We start from the raw sequence: 21698 nt of genomic DNA, 5'->3' as shown, positions 1-21698 counted from the left end.
ATGATCTCAACTCATTGCAGCCTCTGCCTCCTGGGTTCAAGCGATTATCCTGTCTCAGCCTCCTAAGTAGCTGGGATTACAGGAGCCTGCCACCATGCCCAGCTAATTTTGTATTTTTAGTAGAGATGGGGTTTCACCATGTTGGTCAGGCTGGTCTCGTACTCCTGACCTCAGGTGATCTACCCACCTCAGCTTCTCATAATGCTGGGATTACAGGCTTAAGCTACTGTGCCTGGCCTGATAACCAGTGACTTTTTACTGTTTCCATAGTTTCACCTTTCCCAAAATGTCATATAGTTGGAACCTTTTCAGATTGGCTTTCCTTTAGTAATATGCATTTAAGGTTCCTTTGTCTTCATGGCTTGATAAGTTATTTATTTCTTTTTTGTTTGAACTTTTAAGTTCAGGGGTACAAGTGCAGGTTTGTAACCTAGGTAAATTTGTACCATGGGTGTTTGTTGTGCAGACGATTTCATCACCCAAGAATTAAGCCTCGTACCCACTAGTTATTTTTCTTGATTCTCTTCTTCCTCTCCATCCTCTCCCACACCATCCTCTGAAAGGCCCCAGTGTGTGTTGTTCCCTTCTATGTGTCATGTATTCTCATCATTTAGCTCCCACTTAGAAGTGAGAACATGCAGTATTTGGTTTTCTGTTCTGGTATTCATTTGCAATGGGTCATTTCTTTCCACTTTCCATTGTCTGGGTGTGCCACAGTTTGTTTATCCATTCATCTACTGAAGGATATCTTGGTTGCTTCCAAGTTTTGGCAATTATGAATAAAGCTGCTTTAAACATCTATGTGCAGATTTTGTATGTGCGTAAGTTTTTAGCACCTTTGGGTAAATACCAAGGAGTGTGATTGCTGGATCATATGTTTAAGAGTATGTTTAGTTTTATAGAAACTTCCAAACCATCTACCAAAGTGACTGTACCATTTTGCATTTGCACCAGCAGTGGATGAGAGTTCCTGTTGCTTCATGTCCTCATCAGCGTTTAGTGTGGTTATTGTTGTGGATTTTGGTCTTTCTGATAGGTGTGTAATAGTATCTCGTTGTTTAAATTTGCATTTCCCTGATGACATGTGTTGTGGAGCACCTTTTCATTTGCTTGTTTGCCATCTACATATCTTCCTCGATGAGATGTCTCATCAGGGCTTTGGCTTATTTTAAAATCAGGTTGTGTGTTTTGTTACTGTTGAGCTTTAAGAGTTCTTTGTATATTTTGAGTAACAATCCTTTATCATATGTCTTTTGCAAATATTTTCTGTGTCTTGTCTTTTTTTTTTTTTTTTTTTTTTTGAGACACAGTCTCACACTGTCGCCCAGGCTGGAGTGCAGTGGCGCGATCTCGGCTCACTGCAACCTCCGTCTCCCAGGTTCAAAGGATTCTCCTGCCTCAGCCTCCTGAATAGCTGGGATTATAGGCACCTGCCACCACATCAGCTCATTTTTGTATTTTTAGTATAGACGGGGTTTCATCATTTTGGCTAGGCTGGTCTTGAACTCCTGACCTCGTGATCTACCCGCCTTGGCCTCCCAAAGTGCTGGGATTACAGGTGTGAGCCACCACGCCCGGCCAGCCCACCGCCCCTGGCCCGTCTTGTCTTTTTATTTTCTTGGCATTTTCTTTCACAGATCAGAAATTTTTAATGAAGTCTAGTGTATCAATTTTTTTCTTTTGTGAGCTGTGTCTGTGGTCTTGTATCTGAAAGTCATAAAACCCCTAGATTTTCTTCTGTTATGTTATGTTCTAGGAGTTTTAGAAATTTTCATTTTTATTTAGGACTGGGATCCATTTTGAGTTAATTTTTTGTGAAGGGTATGAGACCTGTATCTGGATTTCCTTTCTTGTTTACATGTGGAATTCTTGTTAGGAATTTAATTTTGATTTTATTTTAACTTTAAATAGCCACATGAGGATAGTGGCTACCACACCAGACAACATTCTAGGTTTTACCTGGATTTGTTCTTAAGGTCTTAAGTCATTCATAGCCTTTTTAGGATGCTTTTATTTTACTTGCCTAAACTTTGAGCACTTAATACTCTAACAACCCTCCTTAGGAAAAGAATGCTTTTCATTTCTACTAACAAACACTGAATTTAGTCTGCTGGTCTTTGCTCTTACTCCATTTGGTGTCTACTTCGTAGCTCACCCAAAAGTCTTTCTTTAAGGAATAATGTCTGTTGCTGCAGCTTCCCTGGAATGGATTTTCCAGTCAAGGATATGAACTATTACCTAATACTGCTAATTATTCTGTAGCGTCTTGTCAGAGTCTATTTAAAGAGGGCAAACCTTTTTTATCCCAATATTTGTATTGGCTGTAAATGGCAAGGCAAATTTTAAACCAACTCATGATGATTCCTTTACAAGGACTGACATAGTTATGTTCCAGAACAAAACAGGCATTCGAGATTTTTTCTAGCTTGAATATCCTTTTAGATTTGAGTGATGATAGGTGAGTTGTCTTTGGAACTAGAAGCTCAGGTTATGTTGGAATACTAGACTCATTCATTTAAGTCCCTTCAGAATGGTTACTATGCCTATATGAGAAAAATAGTTCTGATTCACTGCCATCCGTCTGGTAATGTTTTTGCTACTTCTGGAGAGAATTGAGATAATTGATGGCCTCATCTGTTCTCTCTGCTGTAGCTACTACGTACATAATTTTAGAGAACTTTGTAATCAGAGAATCTTACCTTTAAGTTGATAACCACTTAGAGAGCTACCCAGACCTCAATTGTTAGGAATAAATGGAGTGAAAGCAAGACAAAGAGGGTGCTTCTGACTAGTATTGTTGATGTGTGGTTTTAAAGTAATCCCTGGCAGTAGTGAAAGGAGGTGTAGCCTAGGGCCCTCCTTTCCTTGGGGTCCACTAAGCACCTATTTTTGAAAAAGTGTAGCCGAAAGTAGAAAGGGCTGTCTCTGTCTATCCCCTGATTCCCCTCATTTTATTTTTTTTTAATTTTAATTTTTTCTCTTCTTTTCACAAGTGTTGATACTCCCCATTTTAAGCTTTTCCTTTTAAGTTTGGAATTGTAGATCTAAGATTAGGAACTGAGCCAGGTCATCAGGTAAGGGAAGCAATTAGCAAGATTCATGTTTTCTGGATGGGATTGGGACAGGGAAGTCAATATTAAAGAAAGTCTTATAAAATGGGAATATACTTGGGGCGCTTGCTTTTCAAGAGCCACATATGCTGCTCTTTGAATAGTGGCTGTTGTATCTGTGTTTCTTTTGCTCAGAACTAACGGTTATTAATGACTGTCTCTCAGAGTTTGAGGTGAATGTATTAAGATGTAGGAAGATCCGAGAAATAACCATAGAACCCTATTGTCAGTAGCCGAATAGGTAGATATGAAGAGCATAACCTTGCTCCACACTCTGCATAATAATAGAAGACATGAACAGTAAGGTAATACCAAATTGAATGTTGGGTCCAATTGTTTTTGAGCTGCTTTTCTTTTATTCCTTTTCTAGAAATTATCATAATATTGGTTTTTTTGTCCTCAGTTTACAATAAGATGAGATGCTCTATAAAGCTCTTTTCTGGTTGCAGGTAGTCTATAATAAAGCCTAGAGGAAAATGGGCGTTATGTGGTATCTGGAAGGTGGGGTGAGAGGTGCACATGATGTCACATGTGATTAATGTTTAAGCAGCTCTGATATTCTCAACAAATGAATGCCAAGCTACCAATAATGAAAAATGATTTAGTCTCTCATAGACTATATATCTGTCATTCATGGGTCATACATGTGGTATAGATACCGTATAATTTGTAGGTATATATTATGTATTTATGGATGTTTTTATAGTCCAGTGCAAATTAAAGTGACAGACATGTAGCCAGCAGTGAGCACGCAGCAAAACAGTTCTAAATCTTAGTTATCAATAAAGGTAAAGCAAACTAATTGTGCCTATTACTTTTTCTTATTTAGGGCCTTTACTCTCAATCTGACATCACTTCATTTCAAATGCATTGTAAGACAGGAAGAACACTGAGATAGTATCAAAACCCACTTCCTTTTATGTACAAAAATAAAGAGCTCTGACAGCAAAACTGATACTTCTAGTTGAAAATCGATAGAAACTTTCTTGATATATGTATACCTTTCAGCCAAATAGGAACAGAGAATAGAACTTTGAAATTCAGTCCAATATTAAAACTAGTTTATTGATTTCTATGTAAAGTGGAAGAACTTAAAAGTTAGTAGTTTTGGTTCCTAGTTTTCAGACAGGAAACACTATGTTCAGAGAAGAGTTTTATGGAATTCCAAATCAAGGTAAGGTGGAATAATAACTTCAGAAAAATGAATAACTAGAATCAACTACTTATATTGCTTTTTTATGATCATAGCTAAGTGAAGTCTCTGCTTTTTCCCCAAAACAAAATATTGCATTATGAAGCAACTGTAGGACTATTATTTTTATCTTCTGATAGAAAAAGTTTTGTTAGACTTTGGTCTGCTTTTAAAAGTGTCTTAATGAAATTAATTACATGAAGTATACCTTTTCTCCATAAGGAATCACTGTTTCCTCTAGTGTGAACTAATGTTAATTTTACTGCTTGTTCAGAACTACTTTAAATCAGGAATTTGATATATATCGTGTCTGGAGTTATTTAAAATACCATAAACCTACCTACCTTCTAACATTTATATGTGTGTTGAGTTACTGAATAGGTATGATTATGTCTCCTTTTAAAAGTGTACTGGAGGCAAAACTTTTTTTGGCAAGTTGACTTAGATGGAGAGAGACCTTTAGGAGATGTTCTCTTTTCCTCTGGGGGTATTAGTGGTGGCTGACTTGGAGGTTTTAGCTCTGTGTTGTGTTAAAGATGGCTACACTGTTAGGGCTTTGGATAGTTAGAAGCAAGGAAAGTGTTCAGGTGTGGCCTTTCCCATTTAGGCCAGGGGACTCAATATAATCAGGAAACACTGCCTGCCTAGTTTGGAGTAGAATGCACTTGGTGTTGGAGGAAAGGACTTAGAACTAAAAAGGATCTATTACCTCTAAAGAAAAACCTGTTAGAATAAAAACTCCCTCAAGAGAAACATAACTGTTTCTAAAGGACAAAATCATTTTGGAAACTTCGATTGTTATCAGTCCTTCAGCAATCAAGTCTTCAACTATGTATAGTTCTTAAGTTTCAATTTTGTTATCAATCCTTCAGTTTCTGATACCTCCCTAATACTTCATAGGGGCCCATTAAATGTCTTTGGGAGAAAATAAAAATTTAAGTCAGAGATTATTTACTAAAGCTTTTAACTCAAATGCATCTAATATTAATAGTCTGTATCTTTTTGACCTTGTTCGACATTGTAATCATCCGTTGAAATGGAAAATTATCAATGCTGTAATAATGTGTGTGAAAAGTAGTACCTTTTGACTTAAACTCAATGAGCAGTATGTAAATATCCAGCAACCTGAAACTACTGCAGTAAACTATGTAAAACTGACTGATAAGCCTGCAGTGAACTATGTAAAACTGACTGATAAGCCTCAAGTTCTAAAATTTGTTTTGTTGTATTTATTTTATTTTATTTTTTGAGACAGAAACTTGCTCTGTTGCCCAGACTGGAGTGCAGTGGCATGGTCTCTGATCACTGCAACCTCGCCTCCCAGGTTTAAGCGATTCTCCTGCCACAACCTCCCCAGTAGCTTGGACTACAGGCGCGCACCACCACACCAGTTGAGCCGGGATTTCGCCATGTTGGGCAGGCTGGTCTCAAACTCCTGGCCTCAAGTGATCTACCCACCTCAGCTTCCCAAAGTGCTGGGATTACAGGTGTGAGCCACCACACCCGGCCTAAAATTTGTTTTAAATATTTTTCTGAAAACACTTGATATTAAGCTTTAAAAAAAAAATTTATCAGCTGGGTGCAGTGGCTAACTCCTGTAATCCCAGTACTTTGGAAGGCTGAGGAGGGCGGATCACCTGAGTTCAAGACCAGCCTGGTCAACATGGTGAAACCCCATCTTACTAAAAATACAAAAATTAGCCGGATATGGTGGCGCACGCCTGTATTCCCAGCTACTCGGGAGGCTGAGGCAAGAGAATCACTTGAACCCAGGAGGCCTTGGAGGCTGCAGTGAGCCAAGATCATGCCACTGCACTCTAGCCTGGTGACAAAGTGAGATGCTGTCTCAAGGAAAAAAAAAAATTATCTACTAGATTACTCTTTGGGTTTCTTTTATGTAATGATTTTTGTTTTTTGTTTTTTGTTTTTAAATCAAATAATAGTAACTTGATCTTTTGATCAGAATTTGTTAATCTTTTATTTCTATATGTTTATATAGAAGCAAGCATTTTTGTTTCTAATTAGACAAAAAAATGTGTTGTTAAGAATTGTTTTAATCTGTTGAGCAGTCCACATTGGAGAATAAAGTTATAATCCTAAAAAGTGTTGTTTAAGGCATTAGTTTATTTGTAACAACCAAAGTAATATCTCTGTTTAAACTACTTGTTAGGCAGGCTATGGTGGCTCACACCTATAATCCCAGCACTTTGGGAGGCCAAGATGGGAGGATCACTTGAGCCCAGGAGTTTGAGACCAGCCTGGGCAACATAGTGAGACTCCTGTCTCTACGAAAAATAAAAAGTAAAATTACCTGAGTGTGGTGGTGTGTGCCTGTAGTCCCAGCTACTTGGTAGACTGAGGCAGGAGGATTGCTTGATCCCAGGAGTTCAAGGCTACAGTGTGCTATAATGGGACCACTGCATTCCAGCCTAGGTGACAGAGCAAGACCCTCTCTCAAAAAATGAATGAATAAACAAGCAAAGAAACTACTTGTTACACTCATGCCTTCTCCAGTCTGTATTATTTGCCAGGTATTTGGGAAACAAATTTGAATGAGGTGTCGACCCCACCCTTAAAGTTGTCTCAGCATATCTAGAGGGATGCTGGCTCAAGCCTGTAATCCCAGCACTTTGGGAGGCCGAGACGGGCGGATCACGAGGTCAGGAGATCGAGACCATCCTGGCTAACACGGTGAAACCCCGTCTCTACTAAAAAATACAAAAAACTAGCTGGGCGAGGTGGCGGGCGCCTGTAGTCCCAGCTACTCGGGAGGCTGAGAAAGGAGAATGGCGTAAACCCGGGAGGCGGAGCTTGCAGTGAGCTGAGATCCAGCCACTGCACTCCAGCCTGGGCGACAGAGCGAGACTCCGTCTCAAAAAAAAAAAAGAAAAAAAAGAAAAAAAGAAAGAAAAATAAGTAGATACTTAGCACATGACTTCATAAATCGCATGTGTTTATATTTATCATGTTACGACAGCATTAGAGAAGGGATACTAAGTTAACTTTGCCTGGATTACTAAGTATTAGCTATAAAAGTCCTAAGATACTATTCTTCTCTAGAGAGTTTAAGCACTAGGGAAGGCAGGATGTATTATTGAAAGAAAACATACATAAAGGCAAGAAGGTGGGAATGTGTATAGTGTTCTCAGGAAGCCATAAGAAGATACGTTTGGCTGGGAGAGGGGATTTGTGGAGGGAAAGAAATTTGGATCATACGGTTAACCTTTAGTGATAGTCTTATTATTTACCGGATATTGGTATGCACAAAGTTTCTTTTTCTTTTTTTTTTTTTTTTTTTGAGACAGAGTCTTGCTCTTGTTGCCCAGGCTGGAGTGCAGTGGCACGATCTCAGCTCACTGCAACCTCGCCATCATGGGTTCGAGCAATTCTCCTGCCTCAGCCTCCTGAGTGCTGGGATTATAGGCACCCGCCACCACGCCTGGCTAATTTTTATATTTTTAGTAGAGACGAAGTTTTGCCGTGTTGGCCAAGCTAATCTCGAACTCCTGACCTTGTGATCTGCTTGCCTCAGCCTCCCAAAGTGCTGGGATTACAGATGTGGGCCACCGCGCCCAGCCTCACAAAGTTTCTTAGGAAAATTAAGGTATAGATCAGAGAAGAGAGAGAATGGAGACACTGACGACTCTTCCACATTTTCATAGCCAGACACCAGGAAGATCAAGATTGTTTATAGGCTGGAGGCAGCTCACACCTGTAATCCCATTCCTTTGGGAGGCCAAGGCAGGAGTATCACTTGAGCCCGGGAGTTCAAGACCATCTTGGGCAACATGGTGAGACCTTGGCTCTAAATAAAAAACAGCCGGTTTTGGTGGTGCACACCTGTAGTCCCAGCACTTTGGGAGGCCAGGGTGGGGGGATCACTTAAGTCCAGAAGTTTGAGACCACAGTGAGCTATGATGATGCCAGTGCATTCCAGTCTGAGTGACAGAGACCCTGTCTCAAAAATAAATAAATAAATAAATAAATAAATAGATTTATAAATACATAAATAAATAGATTTATAAATAAATAAATAGACAAAAGACTGTTTATTGACCCTTTTTTTGTTGTTGGTTTCACACTTTTGTTCATTAAGTTTCTGAGTTAATAAACTAGCTTCTTTTGTTGTTCTACTCATTAGTGTTTAAGTTAGCTCAATTTCTTATCACTGGTATATAAGCTAAAATTTATTCTGTTTTGCTTTTGAAAATCATTTGTTGTAGGTAGTATACTTCCTTGGTGTGGGATGACATTAATTGGTGACATTTATTAGTTTCATTCGAAGTGAAACTGGTAATAGAGAAGTATGAGGGATTTTTTTTATAAGTGCCACTTTGTGAGAAAAGATTATAAACAGGGTCTTGATATAGTTAAAATGTAGCTTTAATTGTTTTCTTTTTTTATGTTTTTTTAAACAAGGTCTTATTTTTAATAGTTCTTTTTTTGTTTTGTTTGTTTGTTTGTTGTTTTTTTAAGATGTAGTCCTAGGAAATCTTGCTTATGTGTTTCTCACACCCCTCCTACTCATATCACCACCACGTCATAAGTTAACTTGTTTATTCTCAAATTATTCATCATCAAGGACCAATTTTTTTCCTCTAGTCCATTGTGGACTCAAAATGACCCAGCAATGTCAGATTTCTATGAAAGTACCTAAATGTTCTTGCTTTCATGCTTATCGCAGACCAGTCTGTGGACATTTGAACAGCAATAGGTTAGATGATTTTTCAGCTTTACTTTAAAAAAGGGTGAGAGCGTGCCAAATTTTATCTTTAAAGGAGAAACTAGATGAGATGATCTTGTCCCTTTTTAAAAAAAATTCAGAACAGAAAATAACTCCATCTTCCTAGTAAATAATTATTACGATGCTTCATCAGCATTGCAAAAACATCCTGTCATCTCCAAATCACTACTGGTCCTTTCTCAAAAGTAACCACTGTCCTGATTTCTGTCAATTTGGGTCACTTTGCCTATTTTTAAAATTTTAAATTAGATTATAATACATATGGAGTAAGTACTTTTTCTCTGAAATGCTTGGAACCAGAAGTGTTTTAGAGTTTGGATTTTTTCAGATTTTGAAATATTTGCATTATTTGGGTTGAGCATCCCAAATCAAGAAAGTTCAAAATCCAGAATGTTCCAATGAACATTTCCTTTGAGCATCATGTTGGCACTCAAAAATTTTCTGATTTTGGGCATTTCATGTTTTCTGATTTGGAATGATCAGCCTGTATTCATTAAAGTACACATAAGTATACAGCTTGTTGGATTTTCACAAACAGAACAGTACTATGAACTATCAACCAGATTAAGGAGCAAAATATTGCTGGGTGCGGTGGCTCATGCCTGTAATCCCAGTACTTTGGGAGGCCAAGGCGGGCGAATCATGAGATCAGGAGATCAAGACCATCCTGGCTAACATGGTGAAACCCCATCTCTACTAAAAATAGAAAAAATTAGCTGGGTGTGGTGGCGGATGCCTGTAGTCCCAGCTACTCCAGAGGCTGAGGCAGGAGAATGGTGTGAACCCGGCAGGTGGAGCTTGCAGTGAGCCGAGATCGTGCCGCTGCACTCCAGCCTGGCGACAGAGCGAGACTCCATTTCAAAAAAAAAAGCAAAATATTGCCCTAGTGTCTCTCCCTGAGCTCCCTTCTGGTCACACCCATTACCCCAAAATAACCACTCTAACAACTTCCAATAGCATAAGCAAGACATGTCTGGAACAGAATAATGTCCAGATAAATTTTTAAACTTATATAATCAAGTCGTACTTAAATAATTTTTTGCTATTACATTATTTGCATGTGTGTAAGAATCATTCACCTTCTGGTGCATAGAAATACATCAGATTCTTAAAACTATATAGAGTGGTTATTTTGGGGCAATGGGTGTGACCAGAAGGAAGCTCAGAAAAATCCATAGCATTAATGAACAAAATTGAACTGCACAAAATGCAGTAATATATTAAAAAAAAAAAAAGTCAGTAGAACTAAAATTGATCTATAGATTCAATGCAGTCCTAACCAAAATCATAGCAGATTGATGGGAGAGGGGACATGTGGAAACTGACAAGCTGCTTCTAAAATTTGCATGAAGATGAGATCAGTCAGAAAAGCCAAGAAAATATTAAAGAACAAAATGGAAAGAGTTAAAACTATTAGATATCAGGATTAATCATAGAGCTAGGCAATTTTCTAAAGAAAAAAAAACATACTGGGTACATTAAGAAGTTGCATTCATCAAAACATAACTTTAAGAGAGTGAAAAGGCAAGCCACAGAGAAGTTATTTGCAATAAATATATGCAACAAAGGAATATATGAAGAACTCCTACAAGTTACTAAGAAAAAGAGAATTCATAGAAAAATGGGCAAAGACTAGAGCAAGCACTGCACAAAGATTATATCAAAATGGTTAATAATGAAAAGGAGTCAAATTCCATTAGCGACCACAGAAAGTCAACTTATAACCACATGCGATACTATTACACACCCACCAAAGTCCAAAATTAAAAAGACTGATGGTACCAGCCATTAGTGATCATGTGAAATCATGTATAGGGAAACATGTCAGTGTATAGGGATTCCTATAAACTGGTGGTGAGAATTTAAACTAGTACAACTAGTACAGCTACTTTGGAAAACTGCTCGGCTGTCCATAGTATAGCTAATTCTACTCTGGAGTACATACCCAACAGAAAAGAGTACAAAAAGAAATTTTTTTTAAAAAGTAGAATTAACTGTAATAATAAAAATAACCTAAATGTTCATCAGTGGTAGGATAAATGAATTTGGGTACTGGTGGATGTTTATGCAATGAAAATACTATGTACACACAGAGAGGAAACTGTCTTCATGTATATGCATGTGCATGTGCACATTTTAATGAAAGCTTTATTCTTTTATCTTTTACATTTAGATCTATAAACCATGTGGATTTTTTTTGTATTATGTGAGATGAGGATCATCATTTTATTCCTTTCACCCTGTAGGGATATTTTAATTACCTAGCACCCATTTTTGAAGACTTCTTTAGTTTATTTTAGTGTTCTCTATGTCATAAGTCAATTGACCATATAGTTATGGTTTGGTTTCTGGACTTCGCTTTGCTCTGTTGTGTTTTGTCTTTCCTTGTAACAGTACCACCCTGTTTTAATTACTTTAGCTTTATGATTAATCCTGATATCTAATAGTTTAATTCTTTCCATTTTGTTCTTTAATATTTTCTTGGCTTTTTTGACTGATCTCATCCTCATGTAAATTTTAGAAACAGCTCGTCAGTTTCCACATGTCCCCTCTCATCAACCTGCTATGATTTTGGTTAGGATTGCATTGAATCTATAGATCAATTTTAGTTCTATTGACTTTTTAAAAAGTATATTACTGCATTTTTTGCAGTTCAGTTTTGTTCATTAATGCTATGGATTTTTCTGTCTTACAGGTCTTTGCACACTTCTTAATAGATTTATTCCTTGACATTTTTTATTCTGTTGTGAATAGCTTTATCTTTTTTTACTTTATAATTGTGTGTTTCTGATATATAGAAATAACAGTTTTTATAAATTGACTCTGTCTTTGAAGTGTCTAGGATTTTACCTGATTTGTAAGTGAACAAAGTAGCCTCTCAAGGATGTTAACAGAAGAAACAAGAATCCTGGGTCATAGAAAAAGTACTATATTACCTATGATAGAGTAAGCAATATGACTATCAGCATACTTTTTGTGTCACCTTTCCCTTACCCCAAGACTCAGGTGATGAGATACAGGCCCAGATGTATCCTATTCGTGCAGTGGGTTTACATCTCAGCCAAGAAACATTACTTTGAGGGATTCACTGCTTTTAGCAGAAGCAAGCATATTTTGCCTGGGAAAAGACATTGCTTCATCTCATGGTTGCTCTGCAGCTGCAAACATAACCCTGAAAGATGGCTCAGGTAAACAGTGTTCTGGGACTTAAAACACTGCTGGCATTGCTCGCATGTACACATGACTGCACTCGGGGCCTGTGGTGGATTGCCTCTCTGAACATTGACACGGGATGTAACAACATTGCAAAATTAATTTTTTTTTTTTTTTTTTTTTGAGATGGAGTCTTGCTCTGTGGCCCAGGCTGGAGTGCAGTGGCCGGATCTCAGCTCACTGCAAGCTCCGCCTCCCGGGTTCAGGCCATTCTCCTTCCTCAGCCTCCCGAGTAGCTGGGATTACAGGCGCCCGCCACCTCGCCCAGCTAGTTTTTTTGTATTTTTTAGTAGAGACGGGGTTTCGCCTTGTTAGCCAGGATGGTCTCGATCTCCTGACCTCGTGATCCGCCCGTCTCAGCCTCCACAAAATTAATTTTTAAAATCTATTAGTTTATACATAGTTTTGTTTGTTTATTTATTTATTTATTTATTTATTTGAGACAGAGTCTCGCTCTGTCGCCCAGGCTGGAGTGCAGTGGCCGGATCTCAGCTCACTGCAAGCTCCACCTCCCGGGTTTACGCCATTCTCCTGCCTCAGCCTCCTGAGTAGCTGGGACTACAGGCGCCCACCACCTCGCCCGGCTAGTTTTTTGTATTTTTGCTGGGGACGGGGTTTCACCGTGTTAGCCAGGATGGTCTCAATCTCCTGACCTCGTGATCCGCCCGTCTCGGCCTCCCAAAGTGCTGGGATTACAGGCTTGAGCCACCGCGCCCGGCCCCATAGTTTTATTTTTAACCAATAATAATAATAGCTTATATTCAATGAATGACAGTGTTAAGTTCACACCATCTGTATAGCTCTGGAAAATAGGCTAAATAAAAGCAAGTGTTGTGCTTCAAATTGTATCCCCTTCAAAAAGATACATTGAAATCATAACCTCTGGTACCCCAGAATGTGTCCCTATTGGGAAACAGAGTTGTTGTAGAGTTAATAAGTTAAGATGAAGTCATACTGTAGTAGGGTGGGTCGTTAGTGCTCTAAGACTGGTGTCTTTATAAGATGGGTCATATGAAGACATGGAGACATGAAGAGAGTGCCGTGTGACGATGGAGACGAGGTTGAAATGATGCTACTATAAGCCAAGGAACGCCAAAAATTGCTGGATGTTACCAGAAACTAAGAGAAAGGGATGGAATAGCTTCTCTCACAGAAGGAACCATCCTTGCTGACACATCAGTTTTGGATTTTCAGCCTCCAGAACTGTGAAAGAATAAGTGTCTTGTTTTATGTCACCTAGGTTATGTACTTTTTAAAATGACAGGTCTGGGGAATTAATATAGGGAGTAAAGTTCATTCTTCATTATACTATGCATTCAATATGTTATATTCCCATGAAATCTTTTAAAATATTGTATAGTTATCATCTCTGCTGCCATAATCTTTCTGTTAGCATTTTAATCATCTTCCTGAAGTGAGACTTGCAGCCAGAGCTGAAGGAGGCTTATATATACAAGGGTTTGGTGCCACCTACTTTCTTGATTTTTTTTTTTAAGTTGGGAGACACGGTCTTACTCTGTCACCCAGGCTAGAGGCAGTGGCGTGATCACAACTCAAGTGCAGCCTCAACTTCCTAGGCTCAGGTGATCCTCCTATCTCAGCCCCCCAAGTAGCTGGGACTACAGCACACCACCACACCTGGCTAACTTTTTATTTATTTATTTGGAGGTGGAGTTTCGCTCTTTCACCTAGGCTGGAGTGCAGTTGCGCAATCTCAGCTCACTCCTACCTCCACCTTCTGGTATCAAGCGATTTTCCTGCCTCAGCCTCCCGAGTAGCTGGGATTACAGGCATGAGCCACCACGCCCAGCTAATTTTTGTATTTTTAGTAGAGTCAGGGTTTCACCATGTTGGCCAGGCTGGTCTTGAACTCCTGACCTCGTGATCTGCCTGCCTCAGCCCCACAAAGTTCTGGGATTACAGTTGTGAGCCACCGCGCCCGGCCATGTTTATTTTTTTATATAGGCAAGATTTTGCCACATTGCCCAGGTTGGTCTTGAACTGAAGTGATCCCGCCCACCTTGACCTCCCAAAGCGCTGGGATTACAGGCATGAGCCACTGTGTCCAGTCTGGAAGGCAGTTTATAATACTGAATACCTCCTGTCAGTAAGGAGAAACTAAAATAAGCAAACTACTCTAAAAATTAAAAAAAAAAAAGAATAATAAAGTAAACCAATAGGTAGCTGAAGAAAATAATGTATAATAAAAATAAATAATGAAAATTACTAAATTAGAAGAGAAAAATGGTAGAAAAGGTTGGTTTTAAAATGAATCAATATAATAGACAAGCTTTGTTAACGTACTTTTTTTTTAAAAGGAAAAAACCATGAGTATATAAATTCAGGTTGAAATTTCAAAACAAAATTAAAAAACCATCAGACTTTTTCACAGTACTTCAAAATGTAGATGAAATGGTATACTTTTCTAGGAAAATACAGTGCACAAAAATTGAACCCAGTAGAGATAGAAAATGTAAATACATTTCCGTAGAAGTAGACCTGTATTAGAACTCCCCTTCAAAAGAACACTATACCCACATGTTCTTCAGGGGAATTCAGTCATGCTTATTTTTAAATTCTTATTTATTTATTTTGAGATGGAGTCTCATTCTGTCCCACAGGCTGGAGTGCAGTGGTGCGATCTTGGCTCACTGCAGCCTCCGCCTCCTGGGTTCAAGCGATTCTCCTGCCTCAGCCTCCCGAGTGGCTGGAATTACAGGTGTGTACCACCATGCCCAGTTATAATTCAACCATATGTTTAAAGATAATAATCTTAATATTTTAAACACTGTTCCAGAGCTAGAATAAAAAACATCTAGATTATTTTTTAAAACAAATTTTCCAAAGATTATGTTATTTTATGAATACTGAGTATTATCTTATGAATATTGAGGCAGAATCATAATCAAAGTTTACTGTATAGTATCCAACTATACATTTAAATGATAATATCATAAATAGGTTTTTGGATTGTGAGTATGATCACTACTATGAATTCTATTATTATTAATTACATTAACAAAGCTAATGTGAAAAATAAGTTATTTCTATGCTTGCTGAAAAGGTCTTTGAATAAATTTTATGCTCAATAAAATTGAGAATTAGTGAATTCCTCTTTAACGTTTTAACTTAGTTAAGAAACCAGTGTCTTAAGGGGGAAACACTAGTGGCTTCTGTTTTAGCCAGAACGAGTCAAGAACAAGATGTCCACTATCTCCATTCTTACTTAACATTATGTAGAGGTGTTTTTTGTTTTTTGTTTTTTCCGAGATGGAGTCTTCCTCTGTTGCCCAGGCTAAAGAGCAGTGGTGCAGTCTTGGCTCGCTGCAACCTCCACCTCCCAGGTTTAAGCAATTCTTCTGCCTCAGCCTCCTGAGTAGTTGAGATTACAGGTGTATGCCACCACGACCAGCTAATTTTTTGTATTTTTAGTAGAGACAGGGCTTCACCATGTTGGCCAGGCTGGTCTCGAACTCCTGACCTCAGATGATCCACCCGTCTCCGCCTCCTAAATTGCTGGGATTGCAGGCTTGAGCCACCACGCCTGGCCTAGAGTTGTTTATGTCAACACAGGTAAGCAAGAGAAAGCAGTTTGAGTAACCGACGACAAGAATCAGAAAGGATTAGGTAAAACTACTTCTTTTTTTCAGATGATACGATTTTGTGTCTGACAAACACAAAAGAATCAGTGGAGATAAATACTGATTAAAAAGAGAACTGGTGGCCCATGCTTGTAGTTCCAGCACTTTGGGAGGGTGGGGCAGGAGGATCACTTGAGGCCAGGAGTTTGAGACCAACCTGGACAAACAGCAAGACCCTGTCTCTACAAAAAATGAAAAAAAATTAAAAAAAAAAAGACTGGGCGCGGTGGCTCACGCCTGTTATCCCAGCACTTTGGGAGGCCGAGGAGGGCAGATCATGAAGTCAGGAGTTCAAGAACAGCCTGGCCAATATGGTGAAACCCCATCTCTACCAAAAATAAAAAAATTAGCTGGGCGTGGTGGCACGTGCCTGTGGTCCCAGCTGTTTGGGAGGCTGAAGCAGAAGAATCGCTTGAACCTAAGAGGCGGAGGCTGCGTGAGTGCCACTGCACTCCAGCCTAGGCGACATAGCAATGACTCTGTCTCAAAAAAAAAAAAACAACCCAGGCGTGTACCTGTAGTACTACTTAGGAGACGGGGATACCTTGAGCCCAGGAATTCAAGGCTGGGTGACAGAGTGAGACCCTGTGTCTTAAAAAAAGAGAATTTGGGATTGTAAATAAATAGAAGTAAATAAAATTAATATGTAGCAATCAGCCACTATGTGCGTAAATAATAATGAAGAAAGAATATATTTGCGCTAACAACGTCAACAACAAAAAAAATCCGAGCATCTCTTTTTTTTTTTTCTTTTTAAGACAGAGTTTTGCTCTTGTTGCCCAGGCTGGAGTGCAATGGCACCATCATGGCTTACTGCAACCTCTGCCTCCTGGGTTCAAGCGATTCTCCTCCCTCAGCTTCCCAAGTAGCTGGGATTACAGGCATGCACCACCACACCCAGTTAATTTTGTGTTTTTAGTAGAGAAGGGGTTTCACCATGTTGGCTAGGCTGGTCTTAAACTCCTGACCTCAGGTGTTCCACCTGCCTCGGCCTCCCAAAGTGTTGGGATTACAGGCGTGAGCCACCGTACCTGGCCAAGCATTACTTTTTTTTTTTTTGAGACGGAGTCTCGCTCTGTCGCCCAGGCTGGAGTGCAGTGGCCGGATCTCAGCTCACTGCAAGCTCCGCCTCCCGGGTTTACGCCATTCTCCCGCCTCAGCCTCCCGAGTAGCTGGGACTACAGGCGCCCGCCACCTCGCCCGGCTAGATTTTTGTATTTTTTAGTAGAGACGGGGTTTCACCGTGTTAGCCAGGATGGTCTCGATCTCCTGACCTCGTGATCCGCCCGTCTCGGCCTCCCAAAGTGCTGGGATTACAGGCTTGAGCCACCGCGCCCGACCCAAGCATTACTTTTTTAAGACATGTGCAAAAAGATGTTGAAACAACTCAATACCCAAAAAGATGAAATTGCATTCATTTCTCACTCTCCAGGATAAATTCCAAAGAAATTAAAGTTATAATAAATGTAAAATATGAAACCAAGTACTACAGGAAAGCATGGGTGAATTTCTTTTCTTTTTTTCTTTTTTTGAAATGGAGTGTAGTGGCACAATCTCGGCTCACTGCAAGCTCCTCCTCCCGGGTTCACGCCATTCTCCTGCCTCAGCCTCCCGAGTAGCTGGGACTACAGACGCCCACCACCTCGCCCGGCTAGTTTTTTGTATTTTTGGTGGGGACGGGGTTTCACTGTGTTAGCCAGGATGATCTAGATCTCCTGACCTCGTGATCCACCCGCCTCAGCCTCCCAAAGTGCTGGGATTACAGGCATGAGCCACCATGCCCGGCCAAACATGGGTGAATTTCTTTTAGAACCTGAGAATAAAGAAATTTTTTTCTCTGATGCTTCTTGAAGCCTATGTGTTTATCTTTTAGTCTAGCAAACTCACTTCTAAGAATCAACCTTAGAGATACACTGTCAGAAATACAAAATGGCAGAGATTAAGATCAATGATTCTCAAACTCGAGCTTGTATCAGAATCACCTAGAGAAAGTATGGTGCAGATTCCTGGGCCTCACTTCAGAGTATCTGATTCAGTAATCTGGGCTTGCACCAATAATTTTCATTTCTAGTACATTTTTAGGTAGTAATGATGTTGTTCTGGGTACCATATTTTAGAACCACTGGTTAAGACGTAGTCATGAAAACAAAAGACCAGAAACAACCCAAAAAATACCCATCAACAAAATCTGATGGAAGAAATCACGGTTGTTATACTCAATGGAATTCTATGCAACTATTAAAAGGAATGCAGAAGAGTTCCGTGTTCTGTTCTAGGATATCCTCCAGGATACACTGAGTTTTTTCACTCAAATCAAAGTGGCTCCAGCCTGGGCAACAGAGTAAGACCCTGTCTTTAAAAAAAAAAAAAAAAAAAAATTGAAACACTGGACAGTGGTATATGATCTTTTGTTTAAAGAAATAAGTAAAATCATTAAAACGGGCCAGGCATTTTGGCTTACACCTGTAATCCCAGCAGTTTGGGAGGCCGATTCGCGCGGATCACCTGAGATCAGGAGTTCCAGACCAGCCTGGCCAACATGGTGAAACCCTGTCTCTACTAAAAATACAAAAATTAGCTGGGCGTGGTGGTGGGCACCTGAAATCCCAGCTACTTAGGAGGCTGAGGCATGAGAATTGCTTGAACTTGGGAGGCAGAGATTGCAGCGAGCTAAGATTGTGCCCTTGCACTCCAGCCTGGGCAACAAGAACGAAACTGTCTTAAAAAGGAAAAAAAACAAAAGTATTAAAACATGTATACTGTATTTTAACAAAATGAAAAATATGAATAAAAATGAAAGGACGAACAAAAACCTATTAAAATGATTTTCTGTAGAGTAGTATAGTTAAGGAAGAGAGCTAGACTTGTATGAAAGTAATATGATTTGTAACGTTACGTAATTTAAAATTTTTAATGTACTCCTAGAAATAAGAAATAAAGCAAACAAGTATGTCAAATTTGTGGTGTAATGACAGAGAAGTTATTGTGGGATGTAGCTTAGGTATGGGAGACAAGACATAAACCTTTTTTTCCCCCTCTTCACAGGTGTTGAAGGAGACAAATCTTAAACTTCATTCAGTAGTCTTAATTTCAATAATTATATTGTATGGTTTCTTTGAAACTATATCTATAATACTAAGCAAATTAATAATTGTAGTAGTATTAGGAACCAGGATTGTTAGGTGGGAAGAAACAGCATAAAAATACAAAATCAGCCTGGGCATGGTGGCTCATGCCTGTAATCCCAGCACTTTGGGAGGCTGAAGTGGGTGGATTACTTGAGGTCTGGAGTTCAAGACCAGCCGGGTCAACATGGCGAAACCCTGTCTCTACTAAAAATACAAAAAAATTAGCCGGGTATGGTGGCAGGTGCCTGTAATTCCAGCTACTTGGGAGGCTGAGACAGGAGAATTGCTTGAACCCAGGAGGCAGAGGTTGTAGTGAGCCGAGATTGCACCACTGCACTCCAGCCTGAGCGGCAGAAGGAGACTCCATCTCAAAAAAAAAAAAAAAAAAAAAAAAAAAAACCAAATCAGAAAAGTTAAGTTAAAGCTCTGTAATCTTCAGTTCAAATTTGGTATCCAAGCATGAATTTCATTTTCTCTTTCTAAATGATGACTTCTTGTTCTAGCCACTGAAAAGTTCTAGAACTAGTGGTAACCTGTTGACAGTGAGCACTCCTAGTGTGGTGTGCACACCATAGTCTTTTAATACCATTTCCAATTTAAAGATGTCAGAGTTTGTTGAAGAAGTAGTTGATCCAGGTCTGGGCCAAAAGTTATGCAAGATTTGCCTGGGACAACTTTCTGTGACAGGTAGTAAAAAAGCTGTCAAATATGGGTGGAGCCATATCCCCAAGACAGTTTACAACTTGAAGGAGCTCCCACTAGGTCAAAATGGGACAATTTGGGTGCTAAATATATATTTTTAAAACATTACATGTAGTTTGGTGTATAGTATCCTATCTTTGATAATTGCATTTGATTTAAATATTTCACATATGTAAACATCTATGAGAACTTGTTGATTTTAGGTATTGTATGAGTTTTCTGAAGTTGCAGGTTATCACAAAGTGGGCAGCTTAAGCAAACAAATTTATTCTCTCAGTTCTGAATGCCAGAAGTCTGAAAGCAAGGTGTTGGCATGTCTGCATTCCCTACAGAGGCTTTGCGGGAGAATCTGCTCCTTGCTTTCTCTAGGCTTTTTCTTGTTGACTTCCTTGCCTTATGAACACATTACTCCAGTCTCTGCCTGTGTCTTCCCTTATGCATCTCTTATGAAGAGGCTTGTCATTGGCTTTAGGATCCATTTGGTGGATAATCCAGGATGATCTTCTTGTCTGAAGATCCTTAACTCAGTTACACCTGCCAGGGCTCTTTTCCCAAATAAAGTAACATTCACAGATTCTGGAACTTAGAATGTAGACATATCTTTTTGGTGGCCACCATTATCAGCCAGCTATAGGTTACCTATTCATTACTCTGAAAATGAAGTTCAAATCTTGGCTCCGCTCCTTACTGGCTATATATCTTTTGGCAAACTAATTGAATTTCTTGATATGTAAAACTTAGATAATACCATCGTAATATGCAGATGAATATGTATCTTTGAAATTTATTTTTGTATATAAATATATAGCCTTGAAACTTTTTGTATTTTTATTTGCATAGAAAAATATCATAAGGATGCCAATCAAACTGTCTTACTTAGTTATTTCTAGAAGTATAATTTGAGGAGTTTAGGTAGGGGTAGAAAGAAAACTACCCTAAGAGAGAAAGTAATTATGAGAGTTCAATGAACTCTTGTTAAAATGAACCTAGTACAGTGTTAAGCACATAGAAGATACTTGTCTGCTGTTACTAATAATAAAATTATATGTCTTCGAAGATAGCATAGTCACTAAAAGGAATTGTAAGAGATAAGTTTCTCAACAGAGATAAGTTTAAATATTTAAGTGTTTTTATTTTTTTGTTTTTTTATTTTTAAAAATGATAGGGTCTCATACTGTCACCCCCTAGGCTGGATTGCAACGTCCCAAGTAGCTGGGAATACAAGTTTATGCCACCATGCCCAGCTAATTAAAAAAATTTTTTTTCTAGAGACAGGGTCTCACTATGTTGCCTAGGCTGATGTTGAACTCCTGGCCTCAAGTGATCCTCCCACCTCCGCCATGCAAAATGCTGGGATTATAGGTGTGAGCCACTGTGCCAGGCCTGTATTTAAGTCTTATTTGCTGATTGTAGTACTGAATCTTTAATATTTTAAAAGTTAGAACAAGCTTGGACAACATAGCAAGACCCCATCTCTTAAAAAAAAAAACTTCAAAAAAAATTACCTGGATGTGATAACACATACCTGTGGTCCCAGCTACTCAGGAGGTGAAGGTAGGAGATTACTCGAGCCTGCAAGGTCAAGGCTGTAGTAGGCTGCGATCATGTCCCTGCACTCCAGCCTGGGCAAGAGTGAGACCCTGTCTCAAAAATAACATAAAATAATAAAAAAAGTTAGAGTACTGTTTAAGTTTCATAGACCAGTACTTAGCATTAAGTCAACTCTGGGAAATGTTTATACTGGTGGGTCCTGTAATTTTCATGATTTATTTTGGTTGGCTTAGTTAAATGCTGTGGTTTAATTTGTTAAAAAAAGGTGTTTGGGCCGGGCGCGGTGGCTCAAGCCTGTAATCCCAGCACTTTGGGAGGCCGAGATGGGCGGATCACGAGGTCAGGAGATCGAGACCATCCTGGCTAACACGGTGAAACCCTGTCTCTACTAAAAAAAAAAATACAAAAAACTAGCCG

The 21698-nt window shown here is 39.1% G+C and overlaps 1 protein-coding gene across 7 annotated transcripts in view; it reads left to right on the top strand.

The window, feature by feature from the left end:
• ASXL2 (ASXL transcriptional regulator 2) overlaps positions 1–21698 on the top strand; it is a 156783-nt gene that overhangs the window by 89691 nt on the left and 45394 nt on the right. The window contains exon 1 of one of the 7 annotated variants that reach the window (XM_031655010.1): positions 1608–4284. The exons of 4 other annotated variants lie outside the window; for them this stretch is intronic. In XM_031655010.1, coding sequence (XP_031510870.1) covers positions 4248–4284 — 37 coding nt within the window. In that variant the 5' untranslated portion in view covers positions 1608–4247. Of the gene's footprint in view, positions 1–1607; positions 4285–17604; positions 18242–21698 lie in introns of those variants that run through there. 2 more of the 7 variants (XM_031655012.1, XM_009183819.4) reach the window with 2 other exon arrangements.

This window comes from Papio anubis, chromosome 14, assembly GCF_008728515.1.
Source record: "Papio anubis isolate 15944 chromosome 14, Panubis1.0, whole genome shotgun sequence".
NCBI lineage: Eukaryota > Metazoa > Chordata > Mammalia > Primates > Cercopithecidae > Papio > Papio anubis.
The sequence above is the reverse complement of the archived record's forward strand: the minus strand, read 5'-3'. Positions and strand labels throughout refer to the sequence as shown.